The 18793-nt window shown below is 39.3% G+C and overlaps 1 protein-coding gene across 1 annotated transcript in view; it reads right to left on the bottom strand.

Moving 5' to 3' along the window:
- Window positions 1-18793, bottom strand: part of LOC126427160 (zinc finger protein 26-like) — an 87598-nt gene that overhangs the window by 43821 nt on the left and 24984 nt on the right. Inside the window, exon 2 of the mRNA XM_050089385.1 lies at window positions 16200-16247. Coding sequence (XP_049945342.1) covers window positions 16200-16247 — 48 coding nt within the window. The remainder of the gene's footprint in view (window positions 1-16199; window positions 16248-18793) is intronic.

Genomic DNA, 18793 nt, shown 5'->3' with positions numbered 1-18793 from the left:
GCAATCAACACTAATATGATTTGAGAACATCACATAGCTTATGTGCCAATAACAAAGCACAATTCCAAGAACTTAATAAATTTCATAGTCAGATATAGATACCTGTTGAAATTGACCATTACCACTGATTAATAATAGTGGTTCCTGGCCTAGATTAACTGATAATCATGTTCACAGAAGATTAAAAGAAATTCCATGAAAGGTTCAAGGAGAAAACAACAGCAGAAATTCTAAAATACAAGATATATCAGGGATGGCTTAGGACAGGAAGGTCCTGTGATGGGCAGATTGATGAAGGACTAAAGTGGCAAAATACTATTGGAATACATTTGTAAAATTTTAGAAGGCTTATGACTATAAAGCACGAATGCTTTTATTCAAAATTCTTAAAAAATCTGACATGCAGAATACAACATGAGTCCTTTTAAAAGAACTTCAGCCTCATTTGATATAAGAACAGACTTTAGCCAAGGCAATGGACTAACTCCATTCTTCTTTCAGACCATATAGGAAAATGAACATTGAACAGATGGAGCACTTGTCAGAACATAATACCAGAAGTTGAATACTACTTGGTTAGAAAATTGATGTCAAAATTGTCTGTTATACTTTTGTAGATAATTTAGCAATACTGATGGTGTAGAGAAGGTACAAAACAGAGAGAAAGAAAAACAGTACGAAAAGCATGACTACTCATCTCCTCTGATAAGAAGCAGTAATGGGGAACAGCAATACTGCAAAATCCCACTCAAATACTGAGTATGAGAGTATCAGGGGAAGACAAATTTAAGGATCTATGATAACTCATATAGCCAAATGGTGGAGAAAATGGAGCCACAAGAGGAAGACTATGGAAGATGGACTTTCCATTACAGTAAACAGATGTTCATAGTAAAAATTCATTCTCCAAAACTGCAGAACCTCTGACTCACAAGGCAGTCATTCGGCCAGAATACACATCTGCATCATAAACACTGATTTCAGATTTAACAAATGATAATGAAAATTACGAAAAAAGAAAAGATATTAGGAAACAGAACACCAGTACAAACATTTAAATTCAGAAACAATAGACAAGTATACATAAATATGTAGGAAAATAACTGAGGCCAAAATTTGGCAAAGAAGGGTAATGAGTCTTAGCATACTGAAAAGAAAAACTGTGCAGCAGCACTGAATCTTTTTTTATTAAAAAACTCATTGGCTTACAGAAGTGCACAAAGACCTACAAGACACTTGTATAAATAAGCAAGAAATTGAAAACCAAACCAAATACAGAAACCGAATTGAGTTGATAAATTCTCCACAACAAAATAATTCCAAAAAGACAAGATAGAAACTATACATCAGGTGAGTGGAGAGAAATACGTGTACAGATGAAGGAGTAGCATAAAGAAATGTAAAACCTTAGCTGGCCTGTAACTGAGCAGAACAAAAAAATTTGTTTCTCATTTGTAATACCTTCGCAGTACAGCATAGTGGTGGTGCTGTATGTACTGCAAATGAACTACAGCAAGGAGGTCAAAAAGTCTCTGCAAATATGCAGATAACAGTATTTGGAGTGTTTTGTTAGGTTACAGCAGTGCTCAGAAATATTTTTCAGTTGTGTTGTTATGCTGTCAGTACTGCTTGCATGCAGTCACAGAAGAGCAATGCATGTAAGTGTCACTTCATCAAGCGCTTCATGCTGCTGTGGTTACGTATCTAGTAAATGAGGAAAATCATACAACAATGTAAGTATATATTCTTTTAGCTCAAAAGTATGTAACTTGCCTTGATGGCATGGTATTCATTAACCACTATAACTCAGGTATTCACTCAGTGATTGTTTACTTGTAGAGAACTAGAAGTATAACAAAATGGAACACTTTCTTGATGTGAAACAAACTGTTTGGCATGTCTTCAAGACTGGGAGGTAACAGTCTAGCACTGCTACAGAGTATGGCATATTGCAACAACTAACAAGTGTGCAAAGTCAATGGCATGAACAGCAAGTAACAGTAACCAATAAGCTAAGGTCCGAGCATCCTTGATGAAGAGCGAGGATGAAAGACATTGATTTATTTATTTATTTTATTTCATTGGTCCCTCTGTGGGAATTTGGGAGATATGACCTAAGGTGAGAACAATCACTTAAGGTGAGTGAGCCTCTTTGAGGGACTTCCAGTCAAAAGAGCGTGCTGTCAGAGACACTGGCAATCATGGTAGATTTTTTCGCAGAGTAACCCACCACCTTGAAATTTAAGGTGGGTCCGATGCTTATGAATCTAACAGCAAAGACTTCTCATTGTTACAATCTTATTGGTATACAGTTGCTATGCTTTTTTAAAAAATAATATGAAGAAAATAATATATAAAGTTTTCTCTTAGGTTACAGCAAATGCAATGCTTAACAATTGTTAAAATGGTTCAAATGGCTCTGAGCACTATGGAACTTAACATCTGAGGTCATCAGTCCCCTAGAACTAATTAAACCTAAACAACCTAAGGATACTCAACAAATTCATGTCCAAGGCAGGATTTGAACCTGTGACTGTAGGAGTCGTGAGGTTCCAGACTGAAGCATCTAGATCTACTCTTAAAGTGGTTCCATATAATTTGTTACTACCTAGTTGATGAGAATATAATTTATATAATGCACATGTCAAAGAAAAATAAATGAAAAGAATATGTAATAGAATGAGTGCAGCGAAAGAAAATGCTGTATTTGGAAGTGTAATATAGTCAAAGTAGCACGTTGGCTGATAATGGCTTATTTCAACGTATTTGAGATGAGAAGGTCTTGGTACAACCTCGAGCCATTCTCATCTGAAATGGTTTGTGCTAAGGACAGAATGATTTGTAGGCAATCAGCTGTAGCTCCAAGAGAAACACCTCAACAAATCAGGGATGATCTGAAGCAACATAATGGACTGAGCCCACGCACGTCTACCATAAAAAGTCACTTAGTAACAGGCGATTTACATGATAAATGAAATAAACCAGCTCATAAATTCAAAAACTAGGGACAGGATAGACTTTCCACGGAAACCTTGAACTTGGAATGCCAAAGACAGATTTAAGGTTTTATGGAGTGACAAAAATAAATTTAACATTTTTTTTTCTGATGGTGTGGAGTATACAGGGTGAGTCACTAACTATCGCCACCAAGAGTAACTCTGAAAGTATGATAGGAGTTGAGAGATTTGTGGGACAAAAGTTGCATGGTACAACAGGGGCCACAGTATGAAATTGGTTGATTCAGAGATATAAAGGTCAACTTTACTTTTTAAATGGGATGCTACAGTTTGATACTTATTTTCTGATGGCAGCTATGGAGATGAATCCGATGATGTTTAACACTAATGTCTTTGAAGGTCAATGAAGGCCAAAAAGGTGGCTTGAACATCCATTTACAGAAGGTGTTCGAAGTGATGACCATTGGTATCAGTGCAGTGCTGCGATCTTCTTACCATGGATGGAGTGGTATTTCTTATCACATCAGCACTTATGGAAACACATGCTCTGACAATTGTCTCTTATATCTCATGCAAATAGATATGCAGACTTGTAATAAATAGATTACAATTTCATATCCTTCAATTACGCAATGGCAGTTTTTTGTATTACACATTTATGTTTATGTAATTGTAACAAATGCTTTCTATAAAACATTTTTGAGTGCTACTGTAATAGGACTGTATTAAGACCCATGGTGAGATGAAATAAGGAGATAGTAAAGAACAGTGGCAGAGTACAAATACTGTTTTGTTCTGCAGATCACTATATGCAATCTGATGACCATCTGGACAGCAGCAAAAATCCTTAAGTACATTGATGTGAGCTCATCAGATCAAATCAAAATGTGTTCGAAGAAAACAACTACCATATTTTACAGACTGTAAGGTGCACCTTAATTTTCAAGCAATTTTTAAGGAAAGTACATTTTTACCATTTTTTTATTAGATTGCAAAGTCAGCCTAAAAATTTCTTAGTTTATAAAACCAAAATGACCTTGTAAGATCACTGACATTCATTATCTCAACTTTCCTCAGCATCATTGTCCTCTATATATAAGATGGTCTTCATTACCATTATGAGCATTATTTATGTCGACCTACTAAAAGATTTAACAATGATATTTTCTCTCACCCTACATTGCAACTGCTTGTTTGTTTGTAGATCATTTTAGAACTCCCTTTGTTTGAATTCATGTTGGGCTTAATCCATCATCCATTTGTTCCAATCCTCTTCCATTTACAATTTAAATACACTGAAATGCCATGGAAACTGGTATACGCATGTGTATTCAAAGACAGAGGTATGTCAACAAGCAGGATATGACACTGCAGTCTGCAATGCCTATATAAAACAAGAAGTGTCTAGCACAGCTGTTTTATCAGTTACTGCTTCAACAATGGCAGGTAATTAAGATTTAATTGAGTCTGAATGTGACATTATAGCCAGTGCATGAGCGATGGGACAGCATTTCTGAGATAACAATGAACTGGGGATACTCCAGTATGGCGATTTCATGAGTGTACAGTGAATATCAGGAATCCATTAAAATATAAAATTTTTGACATTGCTGTGGCCAGAGAAAGATACTGCAAGAACGGGACCACCAAGAAATGAAGAGAATCATTCAACATGATGGATGTGCAATCCTTGCAAAAATTGCTGCAGGTTTGAATACTGGGCCATCAAAAAGTATCAGCATGCAAACCATTCAACAAAACATTACTGATATGGGCTTTTGGAGCCGAAGGCCCACTCGTGCACCCTTGATTACTGCATGACACAAAGCATTACACCTCAATTTGGCCTGTCAACACCAGCATTGGACTGTTGAGACTGGAAACATGTTGCCTGGTCAGATGAGTCATTTCAAATTGTATTGAGCAGATGGATGTGTAAAGGTATGGAGATAGCCTCATGAATCTATGGATCCTTCTTGTCAGTAGGGAACTGTTCAAGGTGGTGGAGGCTCTGTAATGGTGTAGGGCATGTGCTGGATTGATATGGGACACCTGATACATTTGGATATGACTGACAGATCACACGTACATAAGTATCCTATCTGATCACCTGCAGCCATTCATGTGCATTGTGCAATCTGACAGACTTGGGCAATACTAGTAGAATTGCTACAGAGTGGCTCCACGAACACTCTTCTGAGAAACACTTCTGCTGGCCACCAAATTCCCCTGGCATTAACATTACTGAGCAAAACTGGGATGTCTCATGACATGCTCTTCAGAAAAGATCCCCAGTCCCTCATACCTTTTCTGATTTATGGTCAGCCCTGCAAGATTCTTGGTGTCAATTCTTCCCCTGCAGTACTTCAAACATTAGCTGAGTACATGCCATGTTGTGTTGCAGGACTTCTGCATGCTCACTGGGGCTCTACATTACACAGGTGTACCAGCTTATTTGGCTTTTCAGTGTAGTGTATTTGTCAAGACTTCAAGAAGTTGCAATTGTGATGTAAGTCCTCCCGCAATAACAGCAAGCTCTGTATTTAATTGTCTCCATTTCTCTTTCACAGAATTTTACAAATGACTACTGAAGTGATCTAGCACAAGAAGAGAACTCATCTTCAATGAAGTGACTTTCCTTTGCTTCTGTTAATCCACAATTTCATACCAGCCTCATCCATCCAATCCTTGTCACAAACATGAACTACACCTACCAGTATTCCACAAGGTTTTGAAGTTTTTTAGCACTTGAAAATGATCACTGGATTAAGTTTAGTGCCATCAACACAACACGAAAGAAGAACAGTGTAGTGCATTTTTTCATGTTCACCTGTTTTAATAGTTACCGTTTTAGCACTTTTCATGGCAACAATTTTGTTTCTTGGCACATCAAGTCTTTATGCACTATTTAACTTAGTTCCACACTGGTTTTCTTTCTATGTTGTATAATAATGTGATGGAAAGGTAATACTCTCTTCATACTCTTGTGGAATTTTATGAGATGTTTTGGTCTTGGTTCACATGCTATGTCCATGATACTTTATAAACCTGTAGCACCAAACATTTTCACCCTTAGTATCTGTTAAGTTCCACTGTAGCACTAGCTTACAAGCATGTATTTGAGACATTTTTGTAGTAATTCGAATACCATTTGGATGGTGTGCTTGAATCCATTTCAGTACAGCATCTTATAGTTTTCGCCATTTTGTATTCAGTCCCGTATTTGCACATTTGGCCTTCCTCATGTTTTTTTGTTCTTCTTTACTAGCCTGCCAATAGCAATTTTTTTTTCTGTTGCTGGAGGACTGTAATGCTGCTCAGCTGCTGTGTTTCCACATTGTTCTGCATATGCTTTTACTTTCTATTTATAGCCTGCATCATATTAGTACCTTTTATTTTTTCCACTGTGAAGCTAGCTACTAAAGAAAATGTTCTTCTGTTACCAATAACACAAATCACTTTCAATTCAAGTTTGCTGGCACTGTAGCCTGCAATGACACATCACAGACTAGACAGTGCTCTTGGTTTGTGATTGTGGGGCATGAGGGAGACACTGTTAGCAAGCGTGTGAATCCCATTAACTCCTGTTCGTTGCATTGGTGCAATTGAATCCAATGTTGCTGGATAGAAATAGATTTCCTGCAGCATTGAATATGTGGCAAATTTTAAGGCAACCAGGAATTTTGACGCCAACGCTGGACTTGTTATATTAAATTCGAGTATAACACACCTCAACTTTGAAGGCACTTTTTTTGATCAAACAAATGAGTTTTATAATCTGTAATATATGGTATCAAGTCTCTGTAAGTACCACTGGAAATTAATTTGAACAAATAATTAAGGTAACTTAAAATTTATTATGCATTCAAACTTTCAAATACTACAAGTGGGATATTAATGTGAGTATCATCAAATGTACAGGACTGATTGACACTGAACATTTGTCATTTAACATTGAAACACGAACAGATATACATTTAATATTTTTCTCTGGTGAACTATGTTCCTCCCAAGCCAAGAGAAATACCATTAACCGGTTATCCATTGGGAATACTTTCCTGTGAGAGAAAGTCGACAACTGTGAGGCAGTATTTAAATTCACATTCATACAACTTTTGCAATAGTATCTTTGAGGAAGTTTAGGACATTTCCAAGGTCAATGCTATGATGGCAAGTAGAATTTGTCACACATTTAAACATACTCATCAACCCATTGACAGACAAAAGATGAATGCAGCCAAAGTAAGTGAGGAACAGCAATAAGCAAAGGATTCAACGTATCAAATATTCTAACTCTGCTGACTGATCTCTCAAAAAATCAGATGCATAGCCAACTGCTAATTTGTCACTTTCCAGCTATAGAACATTATTCACAAGTATTATATAGAAAAACACTAAAACTGAATTCAACGGTATTATATCAAACTGTGCATCTGAACTTCAGGAGTTAAATATAGCACTGTATAGTTTTTCATTAATTAATTTTTATAAACACTGATTATAATACCGCTGACTTTTACTACTGGTAAGCCAAAACTGCCACAAGCACAAACCACACATCAAACTGTACAGTTAATCTGGAACTCAACTGTATCCAGGGTATCTAAAATTTGACTAAAACTACTCAATTAATTTGATGAGAGCTAAATAAACTCCACAATTCTATATGCCAAAAGACAGTATATTTTACACTACATCCTTACCTTTATCCTTGGTCAGTATGTGTTGGCACGTTTTTGAAAAATTAACTGTTATGCAGTGTGATCAAGATATGTTCAGTTCAATTGGTTGTAACTCAAACTTCGTATGTGCTACATAGTAGCATAAAGCACCATGTAAATAAGCAGGAAATTATGATCTAACCTGATAAGATGCATTTCGTTTGTATACAAACATTCCTTCGTGTTTACTTATTTTAACAGTGTCATGATGGCAGTTTATTATGTTTTCACCAATATTTAATGCAATATTTATCTTAGAATATTTCATAAGGTTTTACAGTGACAAGCATGGGGAGGTGCTGAATTCAAGCCAGGCTTCACAAACTTCTCACTAGGGTACGAACTAATCCAGAACGTACGTTGAGGAAGGAGGATGGGGAAAATACAAACACATCATGTGAGACACTGGAACTGCTCCTCAAAATTCATTTTCCTCAATATGCTCTGGCGGATAACATAGGCCAGAATGTGACCCCTGAAAACAATGGTTCTCAGCCACTCAAAGAGAGGACTGTGACCGGCCAAGGCGTGTGTCGATTTCAGTAAAATCCAATGGGCAGTGGGAACATTCTAACTGGTCCAGTCACCTGGCCCCGATGGCATCTTTCCAGCTCTCTTGAAACAAGCAGGAGAGAATCTTGTAAGAGCGCTGTGCAGGTTATTCAGGGTTAGCCTAGCAGCGGGAGTCATTCGCAACGCCTGGAGGGCAGTGACAGTTGTCTTTATTCTAAAGCCAGGGAAAACTGATCACACCAGGCCCAAGGATATGAGATCAATCAGTCTGGTTAATGTACATGTTAGGGAGAGGAGGCTAACTATGGCTCATCTACATTCAAACCAACACACACATCAACCAGGTAAACCACCAGAGAAAGCTTTCTGACAATTTGTTGTGAGGGTGGAAAAAGCCCTTTGCTTTCAAGAAAGAGCCCACTCCATCTTCCTGGACATTGAGGGAACTTTTTGTAAGACAACTGTTCATTCCATGGTTAGGGCAGCAGAGATGCATGACCTAGTGACCACTATATGTAGGTGGACTAAGGCCATGCTTAGTAGGAGGAGGATAGAAGCCACCGTGATGAATGAAAAGATGGTAATTAACACCACTAGAGATTCTCCACAAGGAGGAGTTTTGTCCACTTCATTGTGGAATCTAGTGGTGAACAAACACATTGAGAAACTAGATTCCAGGCAATGATTTTGTGAAGGATACACACATGACCTTGTCACAGTAATACTTGGCAAATTTACTGACACAGTTAGGAATATGGCACAAGGTGCACTGAACATTGTGCAAGACCAGTGCATTAAATAGAACCTAAGGGTTAATCCTATGAAGACTGTTGTGGTATCAATCATGAAAAAGCATATTCAACACTGAAGTTGGAATCTAAAGCTTTTCGATGAAAGGGGATAGTGAAAAATCTAGGGGGTACCCTTAGATGAGAAACTAATATGGACCCCTCACATTAAGAGCATCTGCTCCAGGGCGAAAGGTACTCTAGTGAGTACCAGAAGGACTTTTGGCAAAAAACTATGGCCTAAGACCCTGAGGTATGCACTGGATATACAGCACAGTGGTTAGACTTAGGATCTCCTATAAGGCCGTGGATATACAGCACAGTGGTTAGACTTAGGATCTCCTATAAGGCCGTAGTGTCCTGGAAGAAGGTAGAACAGCAGGTTGCAGCTAAGAAGCTTGCTAAGGTGCTGAGCCTGGCCTGCTTCACCACAAGAGGCAGAATTAGTAGCGCACCAACCACTGGGGTGGAAGCCATGCTGGACATGCCTCCACTAAACCTTTGTGAAGCAGCTGGTGCATACAGACTCAAAACTGGTAAAAACTGGATCTCATTGAGATATCCAGACCCACACACTAATATAGTGAGTGAGGCAAATATAGGAATGGCTGGGGAACTGCCGGCCGACTACATAATAACTCCCAACTGCTTCAACAAGCTTTACAATATAATAATTTGAAGTTGGGAACAGTAAGAAAAAACAGTTTGACACCATACTGGGGACATTGTCTGGTTCACTGATTGGTCGAAATCAGACCAAGATGCTGGGGCCATGGTATATGGAATTCAGCGAAGACTGGAGGGCATCATCTCTCTAGGACAACTGGCCTCGGTATTCCAATTGGGTAAAACCAATATTGGTCCTTGGCCACTCAGGGATCGGTGGCAATGAACAAGCCGACAAATTGGGGGCAGAGACTCCATTCATTAAACCGGAACCTGTCCTGACAATCACCAAGGCTATGATCAAACTAGAACTACAGAACTGGCTTGGAGGACAGCACATAGAATACTGGTCCAAGAACGATAAGCAAAAACATGGCAAGTTAATGATGTCAAAGCCGTGTTTTAAAAGAAGCTCTGTAATCCTGGGCTTGAACAGCCAAGAGATTAAACTCACACCCAAAGGTGTAATGGAGGCATGTCCAGCACGGCTTCAATCACAACAGTTGGCGTGCTACTAATTCTGCCTGTTATTGCGAAGCAGGCCAGTCTCTGCACCTTAGCAAGCTTCTTAGCTGCAACTTGCTGTTCTACCTTCTCCCATGACACTATGGCCCCATTGGAGATTCTAAGTCTAACCACCGTACTGTATATCCAGTGCATACCTCAGGGTATTAGGCCTTAGCTTTTTTGCCACAAGTCCTTCTGGTATTCACTAGAGTACCTTTCACCCTGTAGCAGATGCTCTTAACCCCTAATCACAGTCGTGAGTACTTCTCACGCAACTACAGTCATGCAGTCCCGTGGACTGCATTCAGAAGGTGGGGAAAATATGTAAATATCACCTATCTAGTCCTACTTTTTGAATTTAGTACTACATATTTATTCTTCAATTATACGTAAATGGTAACTTATGAACAAAATATTGTTTCGGTGCTGTGAAAAAGACCTATTCATATTGCACTCTAAATTCTCATTGAAATTTACAGTGATGGACAAATATCCAAATATCTAAGTGTAGTTCTTTACTTGAAACTTGGTTGTTGCAGGTTAATGTTGATCAAGTACCACCGGTGTTAAATTTAATGAGTATTCTTGACAGCAAATGAAACAGAAAAAATCTGCACTACTGAAAGTGGCCACATTACGCACCACCTTACACGCACTGCGGACACACCTTACAAGAGCATTCCAAACAATTTGGGACCTTGCACTTGCGACACAAGTAACTTGTCTTTCTCTTCTTTTTTGGTGGACAAATGCGACATGGCTTCCTTCCATCCCTAGGTAGTTTGCCCTCCTTTTCCAGCTCTTCATGGAGATGTACTTCAGTTCTTAGAACTCTAACGATAGAAAATCTCAATTCTGGTGGGAGGCATTTATTCACTATCCTTTCGTGCAGTGAATGTTCGATCAGTTCTTTCGATAGAGCTTTCATCAAGTTCATCCTGGTAAGCACAGTTCTTTCCTTGAATGACTGATGAACAATATATGCACTGACAACACTCATGTCAAGAATATGGAAAACCACGGCCATGGTCCAATGTTGCGTGCAACGACTTTAACAATATTTGGCACACTTTTCGTCTACAGTATCAACAGCACCCTTTGTGTTTTTATAGTGGGCTATTATTACAGGTTTTTTACTTTCCACGTCATCTTCTATGGAGTGATGCATTGTTGATATAAGAATTACTGCTCTTCCTTTCTTAGGTACATGCAAAATGAGCGTGATGTGTTTGGTAAATCCATACAGCATTGTTCCAACTTCACGTCTACAGGAAGGCAAGAAAGATGCAGGAATTTCCTTTTGGTTCTTCCGCATTGTTCCCACTGTGGTCAAATAATTTTTCTGTAGCACATCTGCAAGTTCGATTGACACATACCAGTTATCAGCAGTGTTGTTTTGGTTAGCATGTGCTATTGGCTTGCACAATCTGAGGACAGCCTGAGTGATAATGGCGTATTTCTTCTCGTCTGGGGAAAGTACAATCCGTTCTTCTAAATTTATTTGCACTCTCAAATTTTCCTCTGCCTCTCTTTTTCTTGTCTTTTATGAAATATTACCTTTTCCACAGTAGAGATAGGTGTTGAACGTGTAGTTAGTCCTGGAGTCGGCTAGGCATTGAAGCTTCAGGCCATACTTCGCTGGTTTAGATGGAATATACATTTTGAATTTACAGTGTCCTTTGAAACCGATTAGCATTTCATCAACTGTAGCATTAACCCCAAAAATATAGGATCGCTGCAAATTTTCATTGAATTTATGTACAATGTTTGTTATAGCAGCTGCTGGATCAGAAACCTTACATAACTCCATGTCATCAGGGTTGTCAAATCTCAGGCAGTTGCGAATTACAGCAAATATTGCTGATGATATAGTGATACGGAAAACAGCACGGACTGTCCCATCAATACAAAAGAGAGAACATATGTTTTAGTTAATCAATTTGAATACTGAAGTGTATATAAGAAGGTCGATGAAACTCTTCATTTCAGACATTGTGCAAGGTCTGACTTCTGTTCCCTTCCTGTAGAAATTGGTCTCACAATGGAACTGAATAAGTTCTCTACACTTTAATTACAAGCCAACGTTATATACGAAGTCCTTGTGGACACTAAGTACAATCCGTTCTTCTAAATTTATTTGCACTCTCAAATTTTCCTCTGCCTCTCTTTTTCTTGTCTTTTATGAAATATTAATAAATACAGTACACTAATACACTGCACATTATTTCAGTTTATTTGCAGTGTACTATAAAAATTGAAAATAAAAAGATTAAAAGATCAAACAATGGAAAATCCAGGACAGAATGGAACAATATGATGAAAAGAGCAGTTGCTGTGCACCATATAGCAGAGATGCTGAGTCGCATCTAGGAGAAACAAAAAGACTGTCACAAATATAGCTTTCAGCCAGTGAGGCCTTTATCAAAATTAGACAACAAACACACACATACACACTCGTACCAAGATAACTCCTACACACATGACTGGAGTCTCAGCCAACTGAGGCCACACTGCAAGCAGCAGCACATGTGCATCATGAAGTGAGCGGCAACTGGGCGGGGGTAAGGAGGTGGCTGGGGTAGTGAGGGAGAGGGATAGTAGCATAGTGGTGGCAGACAGTGATGTGCTGTTGGGGAGCATACAGCACTGAGGTGGAAAGAGGGTAAGGCAGCACACTATCTGATCAAAAGTATAGAGACATCCCCAAAAACATATATTTTTCATATTAGGTGCATTGTGGTGCCATCTACTGCCACGTACTCCATATCAGCAACTTCAGTAAACATTATAAATCATCAGAGAGCAGAATGGGGCTCTCCGCAGAACTCGCATACTTTGAATGTGGCTAGACGATTGGGTGTCACTTGTGTCGTACGTCTGTACACAACATTTCAAAACTCCTAAACATCCCTAGTTCCACTGTTTCCAATGTGATAGTGAAGTGGAAATGTGAAGGGACACTTACAGCACAAAAGTGTACAGGCCAACATCATCTGTTGACTGACAGATACCTCCGATAGTAGAAGAGGTTCGTAATGTATAATAGACAGACACCTATCTATATAATCAGACAGGAATACCAAACTGCATCAGGATCCACTGTAAGTACTGTGATAATTAGGCAGGAGGTGAGAAAACTTGGATTGCATGGTCAAGCGGCTGCTCATAAGCCACACATCACACCAGTAAATACCAAACAATGCCTCACTTGATGTAAGGAGTGTAAACATTCGATGACTGAACAGTGGAAAAACATTTTGTGGATTAACAAATCACAGTACACAATGTGGCAATTTGATGGCAGGGTGTGGGTATGGTGAATAGCCAGTGAACATCATCTGATAGCACGTGTAGTGCCAACAGTAAAATTCGGAGGCGGTGGTGATATGGCGTGGTCGCGTTTTTCACGGAGGGGCTTGAAGCCCATGTTGTTTTCCATGGTACTATCGCAGACCAGGCGTACACTGATGTTTTAAGCACCTTCTTACTTCCCACTGTTTAAGAGAAATTTGGCCAGAATGCCATGGGTATTCTGCCATCCACCAAACCAACACAATATATTCATCCATCCCTGTGGTATTCCACCATCCACCAAACCTACACAATATACTCATCCATCCCTACACAACCTCTTCTTCTAACCCCTTAACCTCATGGCTCATACCCCTGTAATAGACATAGATGTAAGACCTGTCCTATGCATCCTCCCACCACCACCTACCTCCAGTCCAGTCACAAATATCACCTATCCCATTAACGGCAGGGCTACCTGTGAAACAAGTCAAGCAGTCTACAAGCTAAGGTGCAACCACTGTCTTGTATTCTATGTGGGCATGACAACCAGCAAGCTGTCTGTCCACATGAATGACCACCGAATAAACTGTGGCCAACAAACAAATGGGCCACCCTGTTCCTGAGCGTGCTGCCAAACAGGACATACTTTATTTCAATGACTGCTTCACAGCCTGTGCCATATGGATCCTTCCCACCAATACCAGTTTTTCTGAATTGCACAGGTGGGAACTTTCCCTGTAATATCTCCTATGTTCCCATAACATCCTGGGCTCAACCTTAGTAAGTCATTGTCCTCTCCCATCCAGTCCATTCTCTGTTCCCATTCCAGCATTACACAGCCCTCATTTCTCCATCACACCATCATTTTACTTTTCCTCTTTTCTGCATTCCCCCTCCCGATCTCTCCACTGCCCTTCATCTAACCTCCCAACTGCACATGGCTGCCCTACCCTCTTTCCACCTCAATCCTGTGTGCTCCCCAACAGGATGTCACCCTCTACCTCCGCCATCCTTAGCCCACTATTCCTCCCCTTCCCCGCACCAACCTCCTCCTCACCCACACCCAGTCACCATTCCCATCATGCACTGGTGCTGCTACTCACAGTGTGACCTCAGTTGCCTGACACTGCAGTCATGTGTGTGTGAGTTGCATTTGCACAAGTATATATGTGTATGATTGTCATTTAATTCTGAGAAAGGCCTTACTGGACGAAAGCTATATTTGTGACAGTCTTTTTGTTGTTCCTATCTGTGACTCAGCATCTTGCTATATGATGAGTAGCAACTTTCACAATATTGTTAGAAGATTAAAAGAATCATCCACATAGGGGCTTGACCTAACAACCTTCAGACGACATGAATGTTGGTTGTCTACCATTTTTGACATGTCCGAAACAACAGACATGACACAGAATCTGCACCTCTTATAAATTATATGTAAATTAAAGGTGGAGAGGGTATAAAGGGAAGGAAAGGGAATTGATCACAGCTATCGGCTGCATTGGGACATTACGGAGTGAACATGTGTACCTGGATCTCATGCTTACTAGGCAGGTTCAATAACCACTGCAACATCCAGGACACAGTGTTATCACAACTGCATGGATTATCTTGGTTTGCCTCACAGCTGATCCACACTCTCATCTAGCACCACCTACCCACAGCTCCTGTCCATGTCCAAAAGAGCAGACACCACACTTTCATATAATTTTATAGGCCTAGCTAGGCAATGAATCCAGCTACTTCAATGTGGATGCACAAGTATGTCCTACCTCCTGTGGGAATCTCAGATGAGTAAATATGGAGGAAATGGGACAGGGGCTGAGGATAGGTGGCACTCGATGTGAGTGTGGATCGGCTGTGAGGCGAGCCAAGATAGTCCATGCAGTTGTGGTAACACTGTGCCCCCAGATGGTGCAGTGTTTATCGCACCTGCCCTGTGAGTAGGAAATCCCATGTTCGAATCACAGTCTGGTACATACTTTCACTTGTCACCACCGATTCTGCATAATGTCCCAATGTAGCTGACAGCAATTATCCCTCCCCTTTCCTTTCATTTCCACCCCCCTTGACCTTCAATTTACATAAAACCTTCAGATTACTGTTTTGTATTCTTTTCACTGTGCCAACCACTCCCTATAAACTATACTAATATAAATGGCCCATGCCTTACCCGACCTGCACCAAATTACTATTCCTTCTACATGCTTGGACATCTGGAGTTCCCACTTCTGTCATTCTCATTTCTGGCCAAGCCCTGCATGTATCATAAATTTGTGCAAAAGCAGAGATGAAGAAGTACATTTACTTCTCAGTCATGTTGTCCTATAATCTGCCAAGTAGGGGAGTTGAGACTTTCTTTCGTTTCAAAGACGTCTGAACATTTTCCAATACAAACAACAATGGCGAGTACATAAGTTCAGAAGTTGGGTTTATGGTTCCAAAAAGCAAGGAGTTCTATTTCCCCTGCAGAAATCATGTACAATAAAACTACCCATTCATCTGTAATCTATTTGACATTCCCATGCCTCACAACTAACAATGGATTAGCAGTATGAATTGTGTGTTTCCTCAAGTATCCACCTGCTGTATAAAAAATGCAGCACCTAAAGCTGAATGTGTTTCTCCTTGTGAATACTACACCCTCCTCCTCTGGAATTTGAGGCTCCACCAAGTGCACACAGAATTTAGACAAGAGATATATCCTGAGAAAAGAAAGACTTAACAGACCTTAAGACATAGCAGTAGCTTACCTCCTCCATCTTAACTCCCAGAGGATTCAATTCGGGATTGCTGAACATCTGTAACAAAGAAATAATGTAAGAGATTCATTACTATTGTTCAACATGCAGTACATGCACACGCTAAATTCACAACATTAGGAATCTCTCATATGAATTATTGTATAAAGTGCTTTTCTTTAAGAGGATGAGGAGAATACACTAATGGCATGCACCAAATTAAAACATGACTCAAGATCACACACTTCTCTTAAAGTATAAGCTCAGTGTTTTTATTTATTCATTCATGAGGAAAAAACTATTTAGCATGTAACATATATGAAAAAAAAAATATATTCTCAGAATTTAATAAGAACGTGATTATTCCAGGTCAAAAGAAAGCAGGAGCTGACGTGTGAATATCCTGAACCATCAGTTTAAGAAGTCGTTATTGCAAAATACTGTCATGAATGACTTACACACAAATGAAGTGACTGACAGAAGCCAACTCTGGCAACATTAATTTTGGTTTCTGGAGAAATGTAGGAACACATGAAGAAATACTGACCTCACAACTTAACTCAGCAGGTAAGAAAGGCTAGCCTCTGTTTATAGGGCATTTAGATGTAAGCTGAGCTTTTGACAATGCTGACTGGAACACACTCTTTGAAATTTTGAAGGTAGCACAGAAAAAACACAGGGAACAAAATTTATTTGCAACTTGTTCAGAAACCATTTTGGTGTTCTAAGCGTTAAAGGACATGAAAGGAAGACAGTAGCTGAGAAGTAAGTGTGATCAAGTTGTAGCCTATCCCCATGTTTTTATACCTGAACATTGAGCAAGCAGTAAAAGAAACCAAGGAAAAATTTAGTACGTGAATTAAAGTTCAGGGAGAAGAAATAAAAACTACAGTTTGTCGATTTTATTTATTTATTTACACATCAGGTTCCATAGGAGCAAATCTCCAAGGTCATGGAATATGTCATTACATGAAATTACAACATACAAGTAATAACAGAGGCATACCGACAATCCTTCTTTCCACGAACAATACAAGACTGGAATAGAAGGGAGAACCGATAGAGGTACTCAAGGTATCCTCCGCCACACACCGTCAGGTGCCTTGCGGAGTATGGATGTAGATGAAGATGTTAGGAACCCAAGAAAAAAAGTCAATCCATAAGTTTAAGTAAACGCAATCAACAATACAATAGGAATCAGCTTACTTTTTCAAGGAACTCCTCAACAGAATAGAAGGAGTGACCCATGAGGAAACTCCAGTTTTGATTTGAAAGTGCGTGGATCACTGCTAAGATTTTTGAACTTGAGTGGTAACTTCCTGAAAACGGATGCAGCAGTATACTGCACACCTTTCTCCACATGAGTGAAGGAAGTCTGATCCAAATGCAGATTTCATTTCTGCCGAGTATTAACTGAGTGAAAGTTGTTTATTCTTGCGAATAAGCTAATACTGCTAACAAGAAATGATAGTACGGCCAATGTCAAAATACCCTGACTCACGAACAGGGGTCGACAAGAGGTCTGTGAACTTAGACCACTTATTGCCCAAACTGCCTGTTTCTAAGCCAAAAATATGCTTATAGAATCTGAAGTGTTACCCCAAAATATAATACCATATGACATAAGCAAATGAAAATAAGCAAAGAACACTAATTTTCGTGTTGAACAATCACTTACTTCAGATACCTTTCGAATAGTAAAAATGGCAGCATTAAGTCTTTGAACAAGATCCTGAACGTGGGTTTTCCACAACAGTTTATTATCTATCTGAACACCTATAAATTTGAACTGTTCAGTTTGACTAATCATAAGCCCATTCTGTGAAATTAAAACATCAGGTTTTGTTGAATTGTGTGTTAAAAACGCTAAAAACTGAGTTTTATTGTGATTTAGCATTTGTTTATTTTCTACAAGCCATGAACTTATGTCATGAACTGCACTACTTGAAACCAAGCCAATGTTGAACACAACATCTTTTACTACCAAGCTAGTGTCATCAGCAAACAGAAATATTTCAGAGTTACCCATAACACTAGAGGGCTTATCATTTATATAAATAAGGAACAGGAGTGGCTCAACACTGATCTCAGGGGCACCCCCCACCTGACCTGTACCCCAGTCAGACCCTATGTCACAGCCATTCTCAACATTGTGAATAATGTCCTTTTGATGTCTGTTGCTCATGCAAGAGGTGAACCAATTGTGAGCTACTCCCTGTATTCCATAATGGTCCAACTTCTGGAGCAATATTTTGTGAACAACAGAATAAAATGCCTTCGTTAAATCAAAAAATATGCCCACCATTCAAAACCTTTTGTTTAACCCATCCAGTGCCTCAAAGAGAAAGGAGAATATAGCATTTTCAATTGTTAAACAACTTCTAAAGCTGAACTGTACATTTGATAGCAAATTGTGCAATATAAAATGATCAATTATCCTTACATACACAGCCTGTTTAATAACCTTAGCAAACACTAATGGCATATAAATAGATCTAATATTGTCTACATTATACCTTTCACCCTTTTTACAAAGAGGCTTTACTACTGAGTATTTTAATCGTTCAGGAAACTGACCATTCCTAAAGGAAAAATTACAAATATGG

The sequence above is a fragment of the Schistocerca serialis genome, chromosome 11, assembly GCF_023864345.2.
Source record: "Schistocerca serialis cubense isolate TAMUIC-IGC-003099 chromosome 11, iqSchSeri2.2, whole genome shotgun sequence".
Lineage (NCBI taxonomy): Eukaryota > Metazoa > Arthropoda > Insecta > Orthoptera > Acrididae > Schistocerca > Schistocerca serialis.
This window is presented reverse-complemented; position numbering and strand designations above follow the sequence as displayed.